This window comes from Chaetodon auriga, chromosome 3, assembly GCF_051107435.1.
Source record: "Chaetodon auriga isolate fChaAug3 chromosome 3, fChaAug3.hap1, whole genome shotgun sequence".
Taxonomy (NCBI): Eukaryota; Metazoa; Chordata; class Actinopteri; order Chaetodontiformes; family Chaetodontidae; genus Chaetodon; species Chaetodon auriga.
Genome location: NC_135076.1, coordinates 22,889,772 through 22,911,670, shown reverse-complemented (window position 1 = coordinate 22,911,670; position 21,899 = coordinate 22,889,772). Strand labels below are relative to the sequence as shown.

General features: G+C 42.6%; 1 protein-coding gene across 1 annotated transcript in view; it reads left to right on the top strand.

Moving 5' to 3' along the window:
* The window catches only part of yjefn3 (YjeF N-terminal domain containing 3), a 40,428-nt gene extending 19,027 nt beyond the window's left edge, over positions 1–21,401 (top strand). Inside the window, exons 2-6 of the mRNA XM_076727049.1 lie at positions 8,103–8,211; positions 15,869–15,979; positions 19,414–19,527; positions 20,219–20,369; positions 20,647–21,401. Coding sequence (XP_076583164.1) covers positions 8,103–8,211; positions 15,869–15,979; positions 19,414–19,527; positions 20,219–20,369; positions 20,647–20,843 — 682 coding nt within the window. The 3' untranslated portion in view covers positions 20,844–21,401. The remainder of the gene's footprint in view (positions 1–8,102; positions 8,212–15,868; positions 15,980–19,413; positions 19,528–20,218; positions 20,370–20,646) is intronic.
* The last annotated feature ends 498 nt before the right edge of the window (positions 21,402–21,899 follow it).

The following is a 21,899-nucleotide window of genomic DNA, read 5'->3' as shown; positions in this document are numbered from 1 at the left end:
GCGTTAGCCGTTCTGCTCTGCCTCCGGTACCTGGAGGACAAGAACGAATCAGATGTGACAACACACGCTTCGTAATTTGCGATGCTGATGGCCCCTGGCCTCAAACTCAGGGAGATGGGTTTAAAGCACAGACAGAGGTTATAAATGGATATTCTGGATAACAAGGTGAAAGGATTAAAGACCTCTTGGGGCATGGGATGACGTAACCTGTGGACACGTGGGTGAACCCTCGCTCACGGATGTCCTATGCAAGTAATGTGCTTCGATGCATCTGTGTGTGCATGGGTGGGTGGACTCCTCCATCTAGATAAAAGTCCCTCTCCTTTTTTGATCACATGATATCTGAAAATGAGGGATAAGTACTCCTGACTCACGGATGGGCATTTTTAGCCGAGGAGAACACTGGAAATGTAACACAGAAAAGGAACCAGCTTGCCAACGCTTGTGGCTTATGGTGAAAACGATCCATGTTTGTCTTTCACTGCACATGACGACAGATCCCTGGCTGCTGGGACATAAAATGAGTTATGAGAGCAAAATGCAGGAGCCACTGATTGGGACTATCTAAAGAATGTCTGTCTCATCGCACCGGATATGAGGAACATGAGCGAACAGCTAAACTGATTAAGCCTCATTTGAATGAATGATGCTACTGGAGACGATTGTATGGATGTTACTGTGTCTCTCTTTATCTCACACACACACCCACACACACATGCGACATACAGCCAGTCCTAAAATATTGCCCAAGGAGACTTGCAACAAAATGAATCATGCCATCCTGATTTGATAAGAATTGAGCAGCATGAAGGGGCTCAAGCTGGGCAGTTAGAATTGGACCATATGGAGGCACAGGGCCAGTTCCTGTCTGCCAGCTGAGACTGTTTATGAGACACTCCTATTGCCGCGGCACCTGATCCTCCTGCCCATCATCGAATTATGCAGAGGGAAACATAATACGTATATTTATGCTTCCAGTAATCTACAAATGTGAGTATGAAAGCAGCATCAACACCTCATAGGGAGTCATGCTCACTCGCGATTTTGGCTTGCTGTGATGTGATTATGCTAATTATTCCAGGATTGCAGTAACTTCAGAGAGGAAATGCTGCACATCTGGCCAGGTGCTCCAAAAAACTCATCATCCAAACTGCACATGCGACATACTCAGATATCAGTCTGAGCAAACACTTCCAGTGTGTGCACATACTGTAGGCTTTTCATTTCAGATGTGCTTATGTAACGACCTGATCCGTGTTTTGTTTTGTTTGAGTTATTGCATTGTTTTTCCTTTGAAGACAGAAATAGTGCCCACTCATTGCACACACTTCTAATCAGAAAATCCTCCCCTGATGTGTCACTCTCTGCGAGTATTCCCATCCTGCCTTTTCCAGTCATTTTCAATTTCATTCTCATTTTTTAACCAACAAAGATACAGCTCTGTTCTCTAAACTTTAAGCAATTTGGATCTGAACCTTCCTGCATGTCTCTCCATTTCCCCTTTACATCCTCTCTTAGCTGGATGCTGCAGGACTTCCTGGAGGCACTCTGCAGGAGGTGTGACCAGTGATGAAAGGTGTCCTGAGATGACACATGTTAAATTAGATGCACACACACCTGGGAAAGCCCACTGATAATCTCCTGTTAATAGCACGGGGGCATCCTTCAGCACAAATTCTAATGCTTTGAAGGACATAAGCATGACTGTCCATCAGCACGAAGCCAAAATCATGACCAAAACCTTTTATCTGGAACAAGGCTGAGTGTCTATAACGAGATTACCTTCAGGGTGATGATGAAAGTAAGGCTTAAAATGAGCAATGGTAGTAATGGTATAGCTTTTACCTTCTGTTCTCTCCCTCTGAAGGGATTCCTCAGGTTAAAAACCTGTGAGTTCCAGAAAAAAGGAAACACGCAGCAGATTAAATCAACCAGGGTGAGTCATCTCCCATGTGCTCTCTCACTCTCTGTTTTCTCCCTCGGTGTGTGTCTCTTGTTGTCACCCCCCCCATCTGCCGTCACTCTGGTTCAGTGAAGTGCGAACCTTCATCAGAGCAGCTGTGATAGGGAGAGACAGAGGGTGGCGGGAGCGGCAGAGGAAGATAGAAAATGAAAATGGAAAAGGGTAAACCGGGGTGAGCGATAAGGCGAAATCAGTGGAGGACGGAACGGCGGGGCTGAACTTTTGTACCACAAAATGTGACGAGCGTCCGGGTCAAAAGGCATTTCTGCATCACAGTGTAGATGCTTTGGTAATGTCATGGTTATATCAAACAGCCAGGTTTTTGCAACTGACTTTTTTTATTTATTTTTAACACACAAGCCTTTTAAAAATACAGATAAACAAATGAAAAAAGGCAGAAATAAACACCCTCGGCTGCACAGTTCAACTCGCCCCCTCATCTTTCCGCTTCGCAATTCATAGAAACTCCAGTTTTTCATACGCCAGCAGTCTGTCTTACACTTGACAGATTTAAATAAATCTGCAGCTGTCTTAATATCAGCTGTTGCCTCTTTATATGCATGGTACGCATTATACATATAGGAAGCACATGTGGATTGTTTTGTATGTTTTTGATGACAAACAACAACACAGCAATTGAGAGTTTAGTTGTCGATGAGCGTTTCCAGCGCTGAGACATCTGTTCCCTTAAAATTCAAATGTAGAACACATCAGTTACTGAATGCAGGTGGATATTTCCCTGTGAGAGATCTGCTGTACACAGCAATGACTGTTTACTAGAACAGCAGTTGTAGCAAACACAAAAGCTTTCACTGTGCTGTATGTGCAGTGTACATGGAAATGTTACAGATCCGTGATGTAAAATAAGGACAGAAACAGAGATAAAAAAGAGTGTTTTCCTTCTTATCGATATGTTATTTTGATGCTTTATTTGTGTCTAAAGAGCCTGAAGTAACATTAACGGCCGTTGAGTGTGAGATGGAGCTGGAGGTGGACAGAAAATGGGAGTGAGGACAGGCAGGGAGGAGGATAGAGAAGAGGGCTTCAGACCTATGAACACCATGTTTTTATTCTCTCTGTCCTCTCCAAGGCAGGAATCTGACTAATTATTACCCACTCTTTCATAAACCAGAGCAGTCACACATGGCCCTCTACTAGCGGGGACGGCTTAGTTAGTTACACAACAGGGAATGTGGAGCAGGTAGCAGATCTGGTTTATGAGATAGCACAGGTGCTGAGGAGGGCGAAACGTTTTGTGCGCTCACGCTGAGATGAATAAATAAGCACTGCCCCCATAACACGTCCTGTTCGTAACTGTAACTGGGAAAACACAATGAGGCCACGAGAAAGAGTTTTAATTACTTGTGATTATATGTTTATTTGTGTGTGTTATATTGTACATTTGATTTCAGTTACACTTCATTTTAACAGCTCAAACAAATCAGTGAAAACTACTCAAGTCTTAAGGAAAATAGTTTCCTTCTTCATTTTTGTCATGGACAAGCAATAGTCCATCAGTGATGTGGTAGTGTTAAAAATGCCCGATGAGGATTGGGGGAAGAGGCGATCGTGCACTTTTGGGAAACAAGAAGTGCATTTCATTTCACGCTATTGTAATGTTAATGAGTAATCTAGTTGTTGTAGAGCATCTTTGGTGAGGCTGTACTTGGGCACAGTGCAGTGGTACTCTGAGCTAATGTTAACATTAGCATGCTGACATACTCACAATGACGACGCTAATGTGTTTTTAGCAGGTTTTATGTTAATATGTCCACCTGTTTAGCATGTTAGCTAGCATTTGCTTTGCTTTGCAATTCTGATGAGCAGTGAAAACTTCTAGTGTGTTGAGACATTTGTTAGCAATGTGGGTTTTCTTTACTTATTCAAAAAATATTGTGTTTATATGCTTTTAATCTTATAGTCAGGATACATGATGTTTATTATTAACTGCAGACAGAGAGCGCTGCTCGGCAAGCAACCGCGAGGTTGGAAAGACATCAAATCTTTCATTTTCAGTTATTTTAATCACTCATCTCACCAGCAGATCACACTGGAAAGGTGGAAATTAGGCAAAGTGAGAGTGAGAGGGGGAGGAAATGCGGCTATTTCAGTCTTCCAGTGTCAGAAAAATAGAAGCCCTTCTGATTTTCAGTGGTGTATTCTTGTCTCATATGATACGAGGATGCTTCACAGCTGCAGCCTATACAGTAACACGTTGTTCACTGGCTGGCATCACAGGTTAAATTTAGCGCGTGTGTGCTACTTTACTTTCACAGCATCTGCTACAGGTCTGTTGTATTGGACTGCATTAGATTTAACTGATGTTTTTGTGTTCGTTTGTATGTGCGTTGCTATATTCTGCATATGAGCAGTTCCATACAGCATGTGCCTCAAACCTCTGTATGTATAACTTCTATCAACGAATATGCGGGTGCAGAAACAATGCGAACTAATGATGAAGGACTAGTATTTCTCATCTCTTATATACTTGATTCCCACACTTTCATACACTTTGTAATTTATCCATGCCATGAAATTGACATTTTAATGCTTTTATGTCCCTCCATCTTAAAGCAATTTTTAATCTTTGCTGTAATTGCTTGCACTATTTGCTACTGCAGTGTCCCAGTTTCCCCACAGGGACTATTAAAGTTTCATTTTGCCTTATCTCTTGTGTAAGGTAAACAGATTCATTACGCAGGTTGTGATCACAGTTGAGTAGTGCTACAATGAAGGTGACACACTGCAGGAGCACATCACACTCAGCATGGGGAAATCAAGTGTCTCTGGGGGAGAGGCTGCTGGCGGCTGCATGGCTGGGGTTACAGGTGCAGCAGAAGCTAACACTCATAATGCCTTGTTTTTTCTGCAGCTCCACTACACATGCTCTCTCTCACAAACACACACCTACACGTATATTTTTTCAAATCAAGGGCAGCGTTATGTCTGCTTTCCTTTTAGAAGCAATTTGGTGTCAAAGCTTTTAGCAAGGTCCTTGCAAAAATGGCTTGTTACGCCAGATTTTTCCGATGTACTTCAGTAGATTCAGGTAAATAAAACCTTGATTAAGAATTATGATAAGCATGATAGGAGATGCTAATTGAAAAGACATGGAGCAGGTGGACTGAAACAGCCACCTGTCTTTAGTCTGAGCGCTGTGTGCTGCTCCCTTGTGGTAGAGCCTCTCGGCTAACGCGAGCAGCTGTGGAGTGCTGTACATCAACAGCACTTTGTTCTGTCTGCCTGTAACGTTAAGGATCATTAGTAATTGGCCGTTCAGCAGCAGTACAGTTACTGTGATGGCATCGGTCTTGGGCTCAGAGTTCTCCCCCAACCAACAGCAGCACCACACATTTGGGATTTTGAAATTGGACTTCCGTTTGTTGTCTTAAAGGCAACAAATTAAAGAGCCCGTCCTCATTAATTTGGCTCGATAAAAACTCTCAAAGATGCTCTGGTGCTGCTGGGTACAGCGAGCATAGACTGAACCCTGTGGACTGAGGTGAACTTTCCAAAGATCAACTTGTCACAGTGACTCAGGAAACATCCCTGAGGTGAGCCGTGGGTGACAGCTGCTGCCGCTCCACTGGCACAGGTAAATGCCAGAAACCCCACTTGGTTATACTGGCTTGCTGACACACAAACACACACACACACACATAGACTCCCACACACTGTGTCTCATAAGAACCTAAAAGGAAGACAAGCAGGCTTAGCATTAGTCACACTGTCAGCGCAGAGAATAGAGACGAATGACACAGGATGAATGCGTGTGTGCATTTTTTTTTTTTTTTTTTTTTTACAGATACAGATGTCATACACGACACACACACACACACACACACACACAAGGACACAGGATAACCCAGAGATTGAGACACAGTCCTTCACTGTAATTGTTCAGGATAAACAGAACAATAATAGATGTCGTGTTTGTGTTCTTTCCTGGAAAAACGATAGAGCTGAGTAACAACTGCGAGACAGTGGCATAATACAGCATTATCACAACATAAAAGGCCAAAATTATTCCATCAGAGTAACAATGATGATTGAGCATTTAGATACTCTGAAACTGTTCGTCTGTGTGGGCGCTCTTTTCATCTGTAAGCACGTCTACATGTCTGCTATTATGAATCCATTGTATGTGGTAGTGTCTGGTGTGTTATATTTGCTGTCTGCAAGATGCAAGGTGGAAAAACACAACTTACAGCAAAATGCACACACACACACGTACACACACACACTTGCAGTCATGCCAAGAGCTCTTGATCTTTTTTGAGAGGTAAAGATTTGAAGCTGAGCAACCCTGTTGATTCAGCACCGATTAGAAGCACAATATTGATTTTGTGCATCGATCCCTCTCTCATCTGCTCTTATTGGTCTGCTATCGTCTGATAAACGATCTTTAATAGAGTAGACCCAAATGTTGAATCACACTGCAATCACTCTTTCAGACTGCAGAGCGTTCACTCGCCCCTCTGAGAGGTCTTAGAGTGCAGCTAATTGGAAAAGAAATTAAGACATGCACTCTTGTTTCTACCCGAGAGTAATTCTGTCGTCATCCAGGTTTTCTTATTGAGCTGCAGTACTCTGGGGGGCCACCAGGTGTCTGCAGAGTAAAAGGGATGTATTCCACATTACAGAATATGATCCCAAATGAAGACAGCAGACTTCTATAATTTTCCCTTGGCCTGCTCCTGTGCTTTACATTCTTCAAAACAGGTGACAGCACGACTGCTGTTGCCCACTGCTGTACTGTCCTGTCAATGCATTTGTCACAAACACACACACACACACACACACACACACACACACACACCCACCCACACACACACACACACACACACACACACACCTGCATAGTGTTTTCATCACTTGTGGGGACATAGACTTACATTCATTTCCTGGAGACTTACCCTAACCCTAACCCTAACCACATTTTGCCTATTCTTAACCCTAACCTTACCTAACCCATAACCCTATCCTCGGTATTCACCCTAAAATGATTGTAATGATAGTCCCCACAAGTAAGGTGAGTCCCCACATGTGACCGTGTAAACAGATTTTTGTCCCCACAACATGAGTAATACATGGACACACACACACACACACACACACACACACACACACACACACACACACACACACACAAACACATCACTTTTGGGGACATTATATATACCATGACCATAACCTAAACCTTACCTTACCCAAACATTTACCCAAGTCCCTAACATTTAATGACTTACATTATGAGGACCTGCATTTTGTCCCCACGAGGAAGGAGAGTCCCAACAATGTGACGGTGTAAACAGAATTATGTCCTCACAACATGAGTAATACCTGGCCATGCACACAGGTGCACACACCTCCATGCTAAAAGCGCCAGCAGCAGACTCCAATACAGCAGCATTAGTCACAGTGTCACCATGCAGAGAGCAGCCAGAGGAAGCAAACAGGCAATCAGTTTAGAACAAATGACAACGATTACAAATATGAAACTAATGCAGGAAGCACATCAGTGTCAGTTCGGGTTCACACACACAGACACAATCTGGTATATATGAGCTGCTGTAAAGGCCGCAGGTCAGGTCATGACACACATGTTCTGTTTTGAGTTTCATGGCCACACTTCCCAGAAGCTGTAAAGGCTTGTTATGAGTACACGTTGACATATAGAAAGTCTTAAAAACCTACCGGGGATTCACAGCCGCCCTTGCTTCCTTAAGCAGACATGTAACAATCACTTAAGCATGTGAGGAGACCAGTTTAGCTGCGTCATAAATACCTCGTTCAGTCTATTATGGGGCACTGTGTTGTACATAAAACTACTCAATTAAGTGTTGTTTCTGTGTCTGTGCTGCATTTGTACAGAACATCCAGGCAGAAATGACATTTCGATTCACATTACAGATACTTTAAATGTCTGCAGGTGGTCTACAGGTGGTCTAAACTACAGTATGAATTCTGCGTGAAGCCTTTTAATAGGAGTATTTCTTGGAGCACACCCCCGTCTGCATGATTTTCTCCCTGAGCGGCTCCACTTGCTTTTATTCTGATGATGTTTTTATTGACGATGATGATAATGAGCACACATGAGATTTCTCTTGTTAACCACATGTCGTTCTGTGTCTGACAGTAAAGGGGAGGCAGCAGCTATCGAGACAGAGCTGCTGAAGGACTACAAGTTTGGACAACAGCAGCTGATAGAGATCTGGGGACAAGCATGCGCCATCGCTGTCACTAAGGTCTGCACGCCTTCTATTTTACACATCTTCTGTGTTGTTCGTCTCTATGTTGTTCTACATCCTGCTTTTCTTTCCTGCTTGCTTGCTTGAAGCAGAACACAGCACAGAGCAAACTCTCCCCCCTCTTTCTAATTCGCTCATAACCCCCTCCGTCCGTATCCATCCATCTCTATCCAAGCAGTCGTTTTGTGGTCATGCAATACTGTCGCTATAAACAAAAGCCGAGACAGATAACATCGTTCCAGTATGTTTTTATTGCAGTTTTTGTTTTTATTGTGAAATGAACCTTTGCATGAATGTGCTGTTATGCTTTCAAAGCTCTTTTCTCTGGACCATTAAACCGGTGGCACCGAACACTAAACAGTGGTCGCCATTTAGTGGTGTGTGTGTGTGTGTGTGTGTGCGTGCGTGTGTGTGTGTGTGTGTGTTGGACCTGCATTTCAGTGTCCGTTTATCAGTGCTCTTACTAGCTGTCATGGGAGGACTGGGATAGTAATTCAGGCCATGAATCCAACGTCAGTCAAGGCCTCCAGGCTTCACATTCACTCCATTCACAACAGACCACGTATGCTGTAACATATCTTTTACTTTTAGTTAAAAACATCCAAAATACTTATTTACATAAACAGCTAAGTGTCTTCAATTGCAAGAGCTGGTGAATTGCCCCTCCATAATTACGGCAACATGCCACAATTAAGATACTTGACAGAAACGAGTGTTCAGGTCTTTTATTTCCAGATTATTTCCATGCATGTGCATCTCCTGCTTTCACTGTGTTCAAAACTAATATGAATTACAGCTCTTATGGCTTTGTTTCTTAGAAACAATGCTCAAAAGAATGGTTCATTGTTCTTTTGTCATTTGCTTTTTAGGGGCTGGGGGTCACTAGGTTTATCTGTGAAATAATAAGGATAATAACAGGGTAAGACGTGTATCAGATTAAACTGTAGACACCCCACTAATATAAGTTCATTTCTGAAATCAATAAAACCAGCAATTCTGTCTTTATTTTGTAGATATTTTGTGACATGTTTTCCATGAATTGGAGAGTTTTATCCTCTCGTCTTCTGTGCTCTGTCTTTGTATTGCAGTGACGCGGCAAGCTGTTTGAAAATGTCACACAAAGCTTTTGTTGATCAGTCCTTTCACCAATCTTGTAGCTGCGAGGATTAACACAAATTCAATTAAACCTCGGCTTTGACAGAGCTTGCAATTGCAAATCACGTCCACAAAATGCCACAAATCAGAGGAAGTCGTGTCAATTCTGACAATTTCCAATCTTTTCTGAATAAAGCCATTCAACCCAGAACCATGGCTCAAGTCAAACAAAATCAAACTGTGGCCTCAACCAACCCACTCCTGTGCAAATCCGTTTAATCGCCATCACCGCGGATCACTCAGGAAACCATTTCTAAACAAATTTCATCCCAGTGTTTCAGAAAAGCCGCTGCACATTCTGTCACTCTGAGCCTCTGAGTAATCACCACAACGCTCAGCGAGCTCCTGGTGTGACTGTTTGATTGTACAAGAGGGCAAGAAGTCACAGCTGCTGCTACTTAAAACACCTTCCGAATTTACATTAACTTCTGCACAAAATGTCTGATTCTTATGAGGAGGAAATGTTCTGACTTTCTGTAATATTTGCTTCCAAACATTTGAGCGGCTCACCTCGGGGCACAACACCTGAGCTCACTCTGTGGCAGTGCTCCTCAACCACACCAGTCAAAACCCACAAGTCTTCTTCTCTGTGATCTGGACTGTGTCAAAGCACGAGTGTGTGTGTGTGTGTGTGTGTGTGTCTGTGGAGGGCTGTTAGGAACACATGTGGTTCCCTTTGACCAGACCACTGGCTTGGTTTAACGCCACACTGGTTTCCTCCGTGGGCTCTTCAACAGGCTGTGATGAATAAGAGTCTGAGCTACAAGACACATGAAACCTTGCACTGCTGTCAGAAGAAAGGATGATAGGAAAAAGATGTAAAGAGACGAAGACAAAGAGAGAGGCCGAAGCAGAAGCACAAATGAGTATTTTATGGGGAAAAAGTTTGATAAAAGTGATAAAAGGTGTTTAATTAGACGCCTTTAATCCCTCCCTTCAGAAAAAAGCAGAGACATCAGAAAGAGGAAAAGAGACGCAGCCGGGGAAGACAGACCTGCAGACACGCAGAACAAACATGCAGGGACATTTTTTGACAACGCAAACAAAATAAGATAACTGATGACAAACATTTCCAATAACAAAACTACGGTAATATCAGAGATTTCTCAAGAATCATTAAGAAAAATGTGTCTTTGTTGTCTTTGAAGTTTTTGGCCCCTCAGTGGCTCCAGAAACAAGATGTGAACATTATAATATAATCACTCATTCACTTCAACTCGTTAGCAAACTCGCTAAATCTACACATGCAGCAGTTACAGAGCAACATTATCATTTGTTTTGAGTCATGTGTGTGGCCGCCTGGCATATGTAAGTCCAATCCTCGCTCTCTTTTAGCTCCATTTTTAGTCTCTACCAGCTTCTCCTCACTCATAGAACTTGTTTCCTACCACAGGAAGAAGTTTTCTGCCCCAAAACCAACCATGTACACCCGCCCAGTCCCAAATGGCAAACAGCCACAGTTAGCAACTAGCTGGTGAACGTAATGGAGCATTTGGAGCCAGATTCTTCCCTCAGAAGTTGGTGGAGACCAAAAATGCAGCCAGAATAGAATGAGATTAGATTTACTTTGCCAGGTGGAAATAAGCAAGTTTGATGAGTAAATGACAATGTTGCTCTGTGTCTGCTGGATAATATGAGCATTATATCAATTTTATAAGGTGATAATAAGTTAATCTCGTTTTTAAAACTTTTAAAAGTGACCTTGGGGAAAAAAAATCAATTAATGCGCGTTTAAAAAGTGTGTGTTTTATTGACACATTAGTCACTGCATTCATACTTGGAGCTGATTCTTTGCTTTTACTTGATTTGTTTTGATAGGAATTCTTATAAATGACCATGAATGTTTTGGTAATTCAATAGCATATTGTTTAACCTAATGAAGCTATTAAATTCTTGGGGGGTGAAAACAGACAGCCATAACAGCTAGACAGTTAAAAGAAAGTGAAATGGAAAATGGGGGACAGGCATCAGTCAGCAGTGCAGACTTTGTGTTCTCCACTCTGAGTGTGTGATTAAACCCACCACATCCACTTCCCCTCTATTATCATCAGCCAACGCTGGCCCCGTGCCTGGCCCTCCACCAGCAGCCCCAACAGCATAGCCTTACTAAACAAACATGGCCAGGACGCTGTGGAGCGCTGCTGCCCACAGCCGCCAGCAGCACGCTACTGCTTACATGACATCACTGCTATTTAAGGAAAATTACAGTAGAAGGAGATGCAGACAGTCTGATTTCACTGCTGGCCTACTGCTGCTGGCTGCCAAATATACCACACAAACAAGTATGTGCACGCACACACACACATACACACCTACACCTCTGGTTGCCGGATAAATTATAGGTTTTCTGTAAGTAATCCCTTCGCTGTTCCAACAGCAGCAGCCGCAGCCACCAGGTCCAGACTGTGTGTGTGTGTGTGTGTGTTTCTGTATCAGTCTGAGGCCTTTCAACACCTGACTGGAGACAGGAGACGTTTTTGTTACCACACAGCAATAAATTAGCCCACAGTTTACAGGAGCCCCTGGACTTCAGTTTGGTCTTCTAGTACAAATATTAAATGCTCTGTTTTCTGCATGTGTGAGTGTATTTGTGTTTTTAGGAGCCTGATAATGTTTTCTCAGGCCCAGTGTGTGTTTCAGGTTGATTGGAGGTGAACGAACATGTGTCTTTAACATTTCTTTCAAAGAGGTTTTCCCATGGAGACCTTATTACAATCAAGACAGCCATATTTTTAGGTATGAGTGTGAGAGGGGTCCTTGCTGAGACCCTGCGTTCTCGTCACCTTTCTTGATTTGGGCCCTTATTCATTAATGTAAAATCCAAAACTTTTATGCCCTATTCATCATCATTTTGTTTATTTCTAAAACTTCGGACGTAAGGAAAACCTTGCCGTAGACCTTAAATGTCAAACTAAGAAAATGTCAAAAGCTCTGCAGAGGAACAGATGAAAAGAAGCAACCAGATCACAAACCTGCTGAACAGATGCAACAAACCATCTGTCTGCCCTTGTAGAAACCTCCTACACATCAAAGATATCATAAATATCTCAAACACTGGAAAACACTTGAACAGGTTTATTAGACTGAAAGCGAGTCATAAAACCTTTTTTTTCCAAAACAATGCCGTGATGACATGCAGTTTGTTGCCAAGGCAGTTTTAATCTGTTAACCTGTTAGCTTTTATTATTCTGGAATAAAGTGTATAATAGACTTTTATCAAGATATTTAATTTAATACAAGAAAGGAGTGAAGCTGTCATCATTACTGGCTGAAGATCCATGCACCTTTGGTATCTTTTGGCTTTTTTTTGTGTATAATAAATAAAATATTGCAGAGAATTAGACCATGCATGCAAGTTGTTTTCAATATGATGGGTGAAAAACAAAGATGGAGCAACACAACAACAGAAACCTATTACACATGCCCTGTATCTCCTCTTCTGCTAATTGTTTTCACTTAATCAGTGATCATTTTGAAGGCTCAATATCAGAATGAATTACTGGTCAGTGTGGCAACGCGTTCGAGTGAATCAAGCCTCTGTGGCCAGTGAAATTAGACGATGCTTCAAAACACAGCAGAGCGCTGCCTGGATTGATCCGGCCTGCTCCCTTTATAGCTGCTTACCTTCAGCGGTGTGTGGCTCTAATGGTTTCTCCAGCAGCATGAAATGGCTCCAGCACTGATATCAGTGATCCTCCTGACAGTGCTCAATATTCAGAGGAAAGGTCATTAAACCTCCCGATGTGAGCTTTTGTATGTTTGAAAAGCTCTAATGTGAAGCAAAGACACGGAGAGACCAAGTACGGATGCAAGAAGACGAAGGTAATGTAGTTTGATAAGGTGTTTTTCACACCACGAGCACATTTATTTTATAGCTTATTTTAATGTTTTGGGATCACCTTATAAAGTTATTATGCCTAATGTTTAGCAAACAGCTGTGAACTTTAGACACCCAGCAGACATTAGCTTTCATTTTGAGTCGTTTATTGGATTCATTCATCCAATATTCACTTTCCTTTTAGCCTGTGTTGGTTTCCACTGACCTCTAAGAAGAATAAGTGCACCTTTAAAAATGCAGAGTTTTACTGGCCCAGATGGAAACATGGTGGATGAGAGTGAAGTCATGGGTCCAAAAAACAAAACAATGACACAAAATAAACTAAAGCACGATTTGTAGATCTGCCAGGAACTCTCTAATTCTCTGCTGGTTCATCTCCAGAAGTGTCCCCTCTCACAATACACTGTCCTTTAATCCCTTGTTCACATCGAATATATTGATTGGTGCAGCTTTAATTCTACTCTGTTCCTTTAATGTATAGATGTTAGTCTAGTAACACCTATATGAGTAAGTTCACAGTATAGGACAACTGCAGTAATTACAGTTTGCATTTCTCTCTGGGGAGTAAGTGAGCATAGAAAGCTTGACATTATGCTCCACACACACACATGCACACACACACACACACATCCACAGAGAGTGTGCTGAAAATGAGCTCAGTGAGATGTGTCATTAACATCAGGTTACACAGTGTGAAACTCGCTAAGAGCTCCTGCCTCATCACATATGAAAATAAACATCTTGCTTTACTACCTTCCACTTTTCGTCTCCACTCTATGTCTCTCTGTTTTCCACTCGCTCCTCGCTCCTCATGCAACACTCCTCCATCTCATCGTGTCTGAGTGATGATTTCTCAGCTGAGCTGTTATGAAGGAGATATCGGCTGCTGTCTCATCTCCTGGATTCATCGCTCCAGTTAATGCACTCTGAGTCTTGTTATATCCAATTATACACTGTGAAGAATGGCCTATTTCTGCATATGAAGTTTTTCCTGTACTGAATACATTAGTGGGAGTGGAAGTAAGTGGATTTTATGTGCCGTGGGAGGATTTCAGCCCATTTCAAGCTCTTCTCCAAAATTTGGAGGTCAAAGATCAACAATGTTTGATATCATCTGTCTTTGAGAAGAAGCACAACAGTCTTAATTTGAATTACAGCCTGCAAATTATACTGCTGTTATGTGTACTGTAATTATGTTGTAATTATGGTGCATTTATATAATGATTTTAAATAATTGTGGGGTACAATAAAACATTTATGGGGGAACCAAAAGTTTTGTAATAAAGTGGTAACAACTTATAAAGTACTTTTTGAATTATAGGACACTCATAAAGTAATAACAGGGTACAGCTATTTACGAGAAACCACAAAAAGATGGCCAATATTTCTGTCTTATTATGAAGAGTTCATGAATTCATACAGTGATGCGCTCATGAGAAGACCAAACCAAAGGTGTTGCTGGCCTATTGCAGGTGTAAATTACATGTATTTTAAGGCCTACCACCTATTATTCATTGGATTAGCCATAACTTTATTATTGTACCCAGTAATTATTATCTAAATTTAGTAATTGTGCATAAAAATAGTTACATCATTATTAATTTAGTTCCCAATAAATACAAAATTGTTGCTCCTTTATTTTAAGACTGTTCTATTACTACGTTATCCTGTTAATGTTTTATATGTGCCCCATAATTACAAAATACTTTCAGTGTAATTTGTGGGCTGTGATCTAAAGCATTACTGTGAACTGCAGTCACAGACTACTTACAGTGGTGATAAAACTGCGTTAAGTGTTCTTGCGTCCTGACACACACTGTACTGGGCTCTGATTGGACAGGAGTTCCAGAAGTCTGGCTGAACTGTCTCCGCCAGCTCAAGTTCCTCTTCTAGTTCGGGAAATTTGGCTGTGACCTTTACACTGATGAACAATCATTCTTGTATAACGTAATAGTGCAGACGCCGAATGAAAACCCCCCCCCCCAAGCATTAGCTAACAATGCACACTGTGGCAACGAGTGCTGTACTTTGATGAATCTGTGGAAAATGAAGGCAGACACCTTCAGGGCTTTCAGTAATGATCATGACTGCACACACACTCACACTCACACAGCGCTTCTGTTCAGGTGTTGGAGATGGAAGATTAGCCACTCTGGTTGACAGCTCTGCAGTCGAATACCTGCCTCGTTTAAGAAGGTGCAGGCTGATTTACAAGGGAATGTGCGGCCAGTAAACGAGGCAGATGCCAGCAGCTCGCTGCAGCCGGGGCCGAGACGGAAAGTGTGTTACATATACGGAAGCATTCCACGGCGAGGACGCTGGTATTTTTTTCCACTGCTGCCAGGGTTATTTTAATGAGATTGGACCTTTTCTCCTAGACGGAAGACAATACAGTCGGTGCCATTTCCACCCTCGTCTGGCATGCCTGGCATGCTGCAGTCAGGCTCTCTGAGTATGATGGAGAGGCGGAGGTCCAGATCGGATGGCCTGCGCTGAATAAGAGGCCTGAATCTGAGGGATAAACGCTGATGATATGCTATTGTTTTCTATCAATAACCTCTTCTAATTTCTCTTCTGTCTTTTATCCCCGTGCCTGTTCCTTTCCCTCAGTCCTCAGCTCCTGTTTCTAACTGCCTGCCTGTCTCACTCTCTCTCCACCAGGCCTACCCTCTCAGCTCTCTAACAAAGAAGCAGCCAACAGTGCTGGTGATCTGTGGTCCAGATCAAAATGGCTCCATCGGCCTGGTGTGCGCCCGACACCTGCGCATGTTTGTGAGTAAACTACTGTGCACGAAAACAGCTTTTCAGCACATCCCATTGTAAAACGCAGTCTGGTGCTCGCTGAGCCATTTATCCCAAGAGAGAAGACAATCCTGCAAACTTTATCTTGCATCAGGACTAACGGGGGACTGCCTGTACAGCCCCTCTGTGCTTTACAGAATTTAATTTCAGCTCCTGTAAACGGCTCGGAGCAGTTATCCCATTACCCTCTCTGCAAGGCCACTCAGACAGTCATGATATCATGCTATTGTTACTCTCGTTAAAGCTGTCTGTGTCTTACGCTCGCAGCCACGATATGATGTCATGACCATGATGTCTGCCCCTCAGGCCACATGCTGACTGACATTTAAAGACTAATTGCTTTTGGATGCATCCTCTCCGAACACATCACAGATCAGGAGTTGAGCTGTTTCTTTATCGTCAGCACAACTGATTTCAGTGCTCGGTGCTGAAGCCCTGCATCGGTCTGTGATTTCATTGGAAGGGAAATCTTGGATATATGTTTTGGGAATCTTTGGTTCAGAATGGAATGTCTCTATCCACTTTACCATATGTCTCTGACACAGTAGATTTAAAGTGCATTGATAGCTCTGATTGAAACCATGTTAGACTCTGTTTAAGCAGCCTGTTGGCTCTCTGTGAAGCCTCTCTCTCTTCCCTCGCCTCCCACTCTATTTTCCCCTCTTCAGGTCAAGGATGAGGTCAGAGGTCAGCTCTGAGGGAGGTATATTTTGCCAAGGCATTCCAAACACGAATAAGGAGCTTCTCCATAAAAGCCTAAAACAATCAGGCATTGATTCCCTCTAATGTTTTTACCCGCTGCTTCTGTCGTCTGTGTATTTGTGAAAAATTTACTGCATCTTGAAATGTGCTGCATAAATGAAGTTTTATTATCATTTTCAAAGTGTCTGCACTCCACAGTAGGCCGACCGGGACCACACTCGCCTGAGCTCGCTCTAACGGGAGAGACTCGAGTACTTACTTTGGACTGTGAATTGCTCTCCTGGTGTAAGAGTGTATGTTTTTCATGGTGCGATGTGATCCCTGTCAGCAGAAAGACATGCAAGGATACACGTGAGACACACACGTCAACACACGTTAACACGCAGACTCGGCCTTGAGCCCCTGGTGCAGAGCTGTGAATGTGATCAGACAGAGCATAGACATGAATGATCAGCTGCAGGCAAACAGGACAACTGGCTTCTCACGTCACGCCAAGATGTCCGTGAGTTTGTCGTGCATCTTTGATTATTTCCACTGCTAAGTATGGAGGAAAAACCACAATGACGCACACCGGAAGACACACGTATTCCCTGATCAAAGCTAATGTTGGATGAGAATAAAAACAAGTCCCATGCACATTAGTTCCGGTGTTATTAAAACAAGTGGAAGTGATGTTATGTTTGGCTCACTTCATTGTGCGCTATAGACAATCACTGCATGGAAAATTCACGTTTCTGATGTGGCATGAATGAAATTAAAGGTATTTTTTTAACTGTCAAACAGACTAGAGCACTCAGTGAATAATGTAGGCGCGACAATAAATAGTTTATCTTCAAATTCTTGCCGAATGCTTCACCACTTAAAGACTTTATTGTGCTGAAGACCTCATCCCTTCACTCCTAATGGGCTGTCTATAAAAACAAAACACCACGAGACACCAGCATCCCTCAGGGGGAGGAAGTAACCCTGTTAGATGCAAACGTTAACTGGAAAAAGACGTACCCTTCGCTCGTTTCTGTCTCATGGCTCATTTCTGCTCATGCTCAGTGGCACTGACAGTCATTTCGAGCTCTTCCTGGCTTTGACACGGTTTGATGGTGTAACTCCTGATGAGGTCAAGGGCATGCCGAGGCCACTGGCTACCCCTGAGGGGAAACACACACACACACACACACACACACACACACACACACACACACACACACACACACAGTCAATTGTGTTTGGCTCAGTTGCTTGCTCTGTGGCGATGGAGATGACGTCAGGTGATTGGTTTCATTGGTTTAGGATCCCCAAGGAGGCAGCAGCCTGTCTGACCTGACAGATCGCTTCCTTCGTAGGCAGCTTCAGCTCAGCCACTTTCAAGCGACAGAACTCCTTCTATTCATATTTATTCCTTTTAATTAATTCCTTTGGCTTGAGCATCTTAAGATTCAGGTCGGATTCACTAACAAGATGTTAAGGTACAAGATGCGATCTGTTTGAAAACAGAAATGGAAGACAAAGAGAGGTAGGCTACTCTTTTATAAAGGGAGGATTCACCAAAGTGATCAAAAAATGATATTTTACTTGTGGTATCTATCAGTGTAGATTTTTTTTTTTTTTTTTGATATCCTCTAAGCTTTCTGTCTCTATCCCAGTGCAATAAGGGTGAATAGTACCTTGTTAATGGTGCTGACAGTATAGTCTATGGCAGGTACGTGAAGCTGTTCAGTGAAGCTTCAAGCTAAATGCCAACGTCGGCATGCTAACATACTGTACTGATGTTAAGCAGGTTTAATGTCAACCATGATATTACAGGTATTTAATCACAATCTGAAACTTTGCTCAAACAGAATCACATTTCGTAACGAACGTTGTCAGAACACATTTTCAGGGCAATCTGAGATCTGCAATCTGAGATATTTCAGTCTGGACCAAAGTGGCGAACTGACCATGCAAACAACTGACCAACAGGCCAACCTTGCCACCCCTAGAGCCCACGCTAAAGACAGCATCAGCCATTCAATAGCTATCCAGAATCGATGACCCAGTTACTGCTGTCAACAGTTTTCACTGGAGCTACTTTCTACTAAAGAAATAGTCCCATTGAAAGCTGAAGACAGCGTGCAGACTGATGGCACACTGTTCTTGTTCTTTTAAATGTGAGCACCACAGACCTCCACTGGCTTCACTACTTTTTGGAATAAGTGACTAAAAAATGGGTGAATTGGTCCTTTAAAGATAATTATGCTGATGCTTATCAAAGACTATGTTTCTGATGAAAAGACAACATGAGCTTTCAAACATGCACACACACACACACACACGCACACGCACACGCACGCATACCTCACACTCCTGGTTTAAGATTTATCGGTGGGACTACGTAAAGGTCACGGATCACAGGTGCTTCCTGCTGAGCATCACAGACCTTTCAGACTGCGGGTGTCTGGATTTCTACTCCTCTCAGCTTCCACTTTATAAAGGAAGTATTCATTCAGGAAGCAGGCTGTAGAAAGCCACAACCTTTGATCACTGATCAACGGTATTTTCGCTTGTCGTAACCTGAAGGCCGAGCGTACACTGATGCATCACACACTCACAGGCTCTCGTGTTGATATTATGTAACCGTCTCTCTATTTTTGTGTGTTTCTCCTCCTCTGTGACCCCCCCACCGCCTCCTCTCTGTTGTTTTTCTCCGCTGCTGTCGTCTCACACAGGAATATGAGCCCACCATCTACCACCCTAAACGCTCCTCTCAAAATCTACACCAGGACTTTACAGTCCAGTGTGAGAAGATGGACATCCCTTTCCTCTCATATCTCCCCACAGAGGTCAGCAGCATTTTTAGGGCCATTTTACAAGAGCTTCAGCGGCGTTTTTGCTTGCTGTAAAATTTGATTGACGAGTTTCATTTAATCTAAAGTAAAATTTCTAACAGTGAAAACAATGGTTTTAAAGAGTAATGTGCATATTTGCTTTCTGTCCTGTCGAGAGTTCGATAAGAAGTTTGATATCACTCTCACGTCATAGCCACGGTAAATATGTAGCTTGAGCAAAGCTAGCTTAGCGCAAAGACTGGAAACTGGGGGAGACAGTTAATTAGTGTGAGATGGCAACATTTTGTTTGTCAGGAGAGCTGTTCCCCAGCATTTCCTGCCTTTATGCTAAGTAAAGCTAATTGGCTGCTGGCTGCAGGGTGAATGGACAGATATGAGAGTGCTATTGATCTTCTCATCTAACCCCTCAGTAAGAAAGTGAATTCCCTCAAATGTCAATTCATTGCCTTAAATTGTAGCATCAGATTAGATCTTTGAAAAAGGTTAAATGGTTTTACTTTGTGACCTTTTTGAATGAAAATGAACTAGTTGTGAATCATTTTCGCAGCTTTTCAGATCGCTTGCTTTCCTGTGCTGCAATTCATCTTGAAACTCCTAAAATTTGCTTTATGAAGCACTGATTTAGGTGAATTATGTACAGGAAATTAACTCTTAATTTATTCATACCGAGGTCTGTTCTGTTCAGGTGCAGCTCATAAATGATGCCTATAACCTAGTGATTGATGCCATGCTGGGCCCAGAGGCAGACTGCGCCAACATTAAGGAGCCCTACTCTGGTATTCTGGTCACCTTGAAGCAAATCAAGACCCCCATTGTCAGTGTGGACGTGCCCTCAGGTCAGTGTTCATGCAAACTGTAGATATCAGGCTGGAGGCTCAGAAACACAGCATGATAGATGGGTCTCCAGGCAGCTCCCTCCGAGCTTTGGCTCCCAAGCAGGCGTTTTCCAAGCCTGGAGGCACACGTGAAGGATAAATCTCATGCTACAGTCATCTCAGTGTGAGCTCACCATACCCCGAATACATTACCTGCTGAGCGTGAGCACAACAGGCAGAAAATGGCCTTCCACTTCTTATATGCCTCTTTTTCTCTCCCTCCTTCTGCCTCTCTCAGGTTGGGATGTAGAAGAACCAAGTCAGGATGGGATCAACCCAGATGTTCTCATCTCACTTACAGCACCAAAGAAGTGCGCCATGAGTTTCTCGGGGAAGCATTTCTTGGCCGGACGCTTCCTGCCCTATGACATCCAGAAAAAATACGAGCTTAACCTCCCAGACTACCCTGGCACAGACTGTCTCCTGGAATTGTAACACATGGGAAACATAAGAGCCAGTGTGGCCACTCCTCGTTTTCAAATGCGTACAGTTAATCTGTTCTCTTGTTTTGCATTTTATAGATCGTTCATGTGATTTAATGTTAAAATCTGAGTTGTGTAGATCAGGTTACGCCTGAGCCAAATGTGCTGGTGAGCTACAGTAGAGGGATAATATTTAGTAACTGTGGTCATGTCTCTTTAGGGAACGGCATGAGGAGTTTTTGTGTCCGTCTACTTGTAAAAGCTGTAGCATTACACCGTTTACTCATTCCTTTGCAAGAGAAAGTTCTTTTTCCACACTCGGCAAACAAAGATGAATTTTCTATGATGCCAACCACTGTTTTTTTTCCGTCTTTAAAACTTTTTTAATGTTCATGTTTTGATGCTCTCTTTGTTTTTATGTGTAACTTACTACTGAAGTGTGCTGCTGAGATTAGTTACTGTTGTCAGCCTGGCCGGTCGGCACTTCTGCATTACTTTTGTTTCAGTTAATTCTGTTACAAAAGGCCCAGACAATTCTCATCGTCCAATAAAAAAGTTCCTTTTAAAGGATGCTTCAGTTTCTGGTGTTTTGTTTTTAGCACAAAAATCAGTATATTTTATGAGCTTCCTGCAGCCTTTCAGTCTAATTGGGATCATTGTTTTGGTTTTCAGCCCACATCTCTGCTCCCATCAGCCTCTTTTTGGCCAAAAAATTTGGATAAACTAACAACACACTGCCTACTCAACAATAAACAGCAGACAGACAAAGTTAGCAACTAGCTGATGATCATACTGGGGCAGTTAGCAGCTATAAACCTGACCTCTTTCCTGGGGAGTTGGTGGAGAACAAAAAAAAAAAAAAAGAGCTAAAAGGAGAGTTAATATTGCATTCATACAGCACTACTCCAAATGAATGCTAATGTTGCTTTGTGTCTGCTGGATGTCTAAATAGCAGCAGTTTGCTCACAGTTTCACCTCCAGCTTGTTCCACTGCCCCCATGTGGCCAAAAAAAAAAAAAAAGAAAAGAAAAAACAAACTCATTTAAGGTAGCTATATTGCTATAATCAG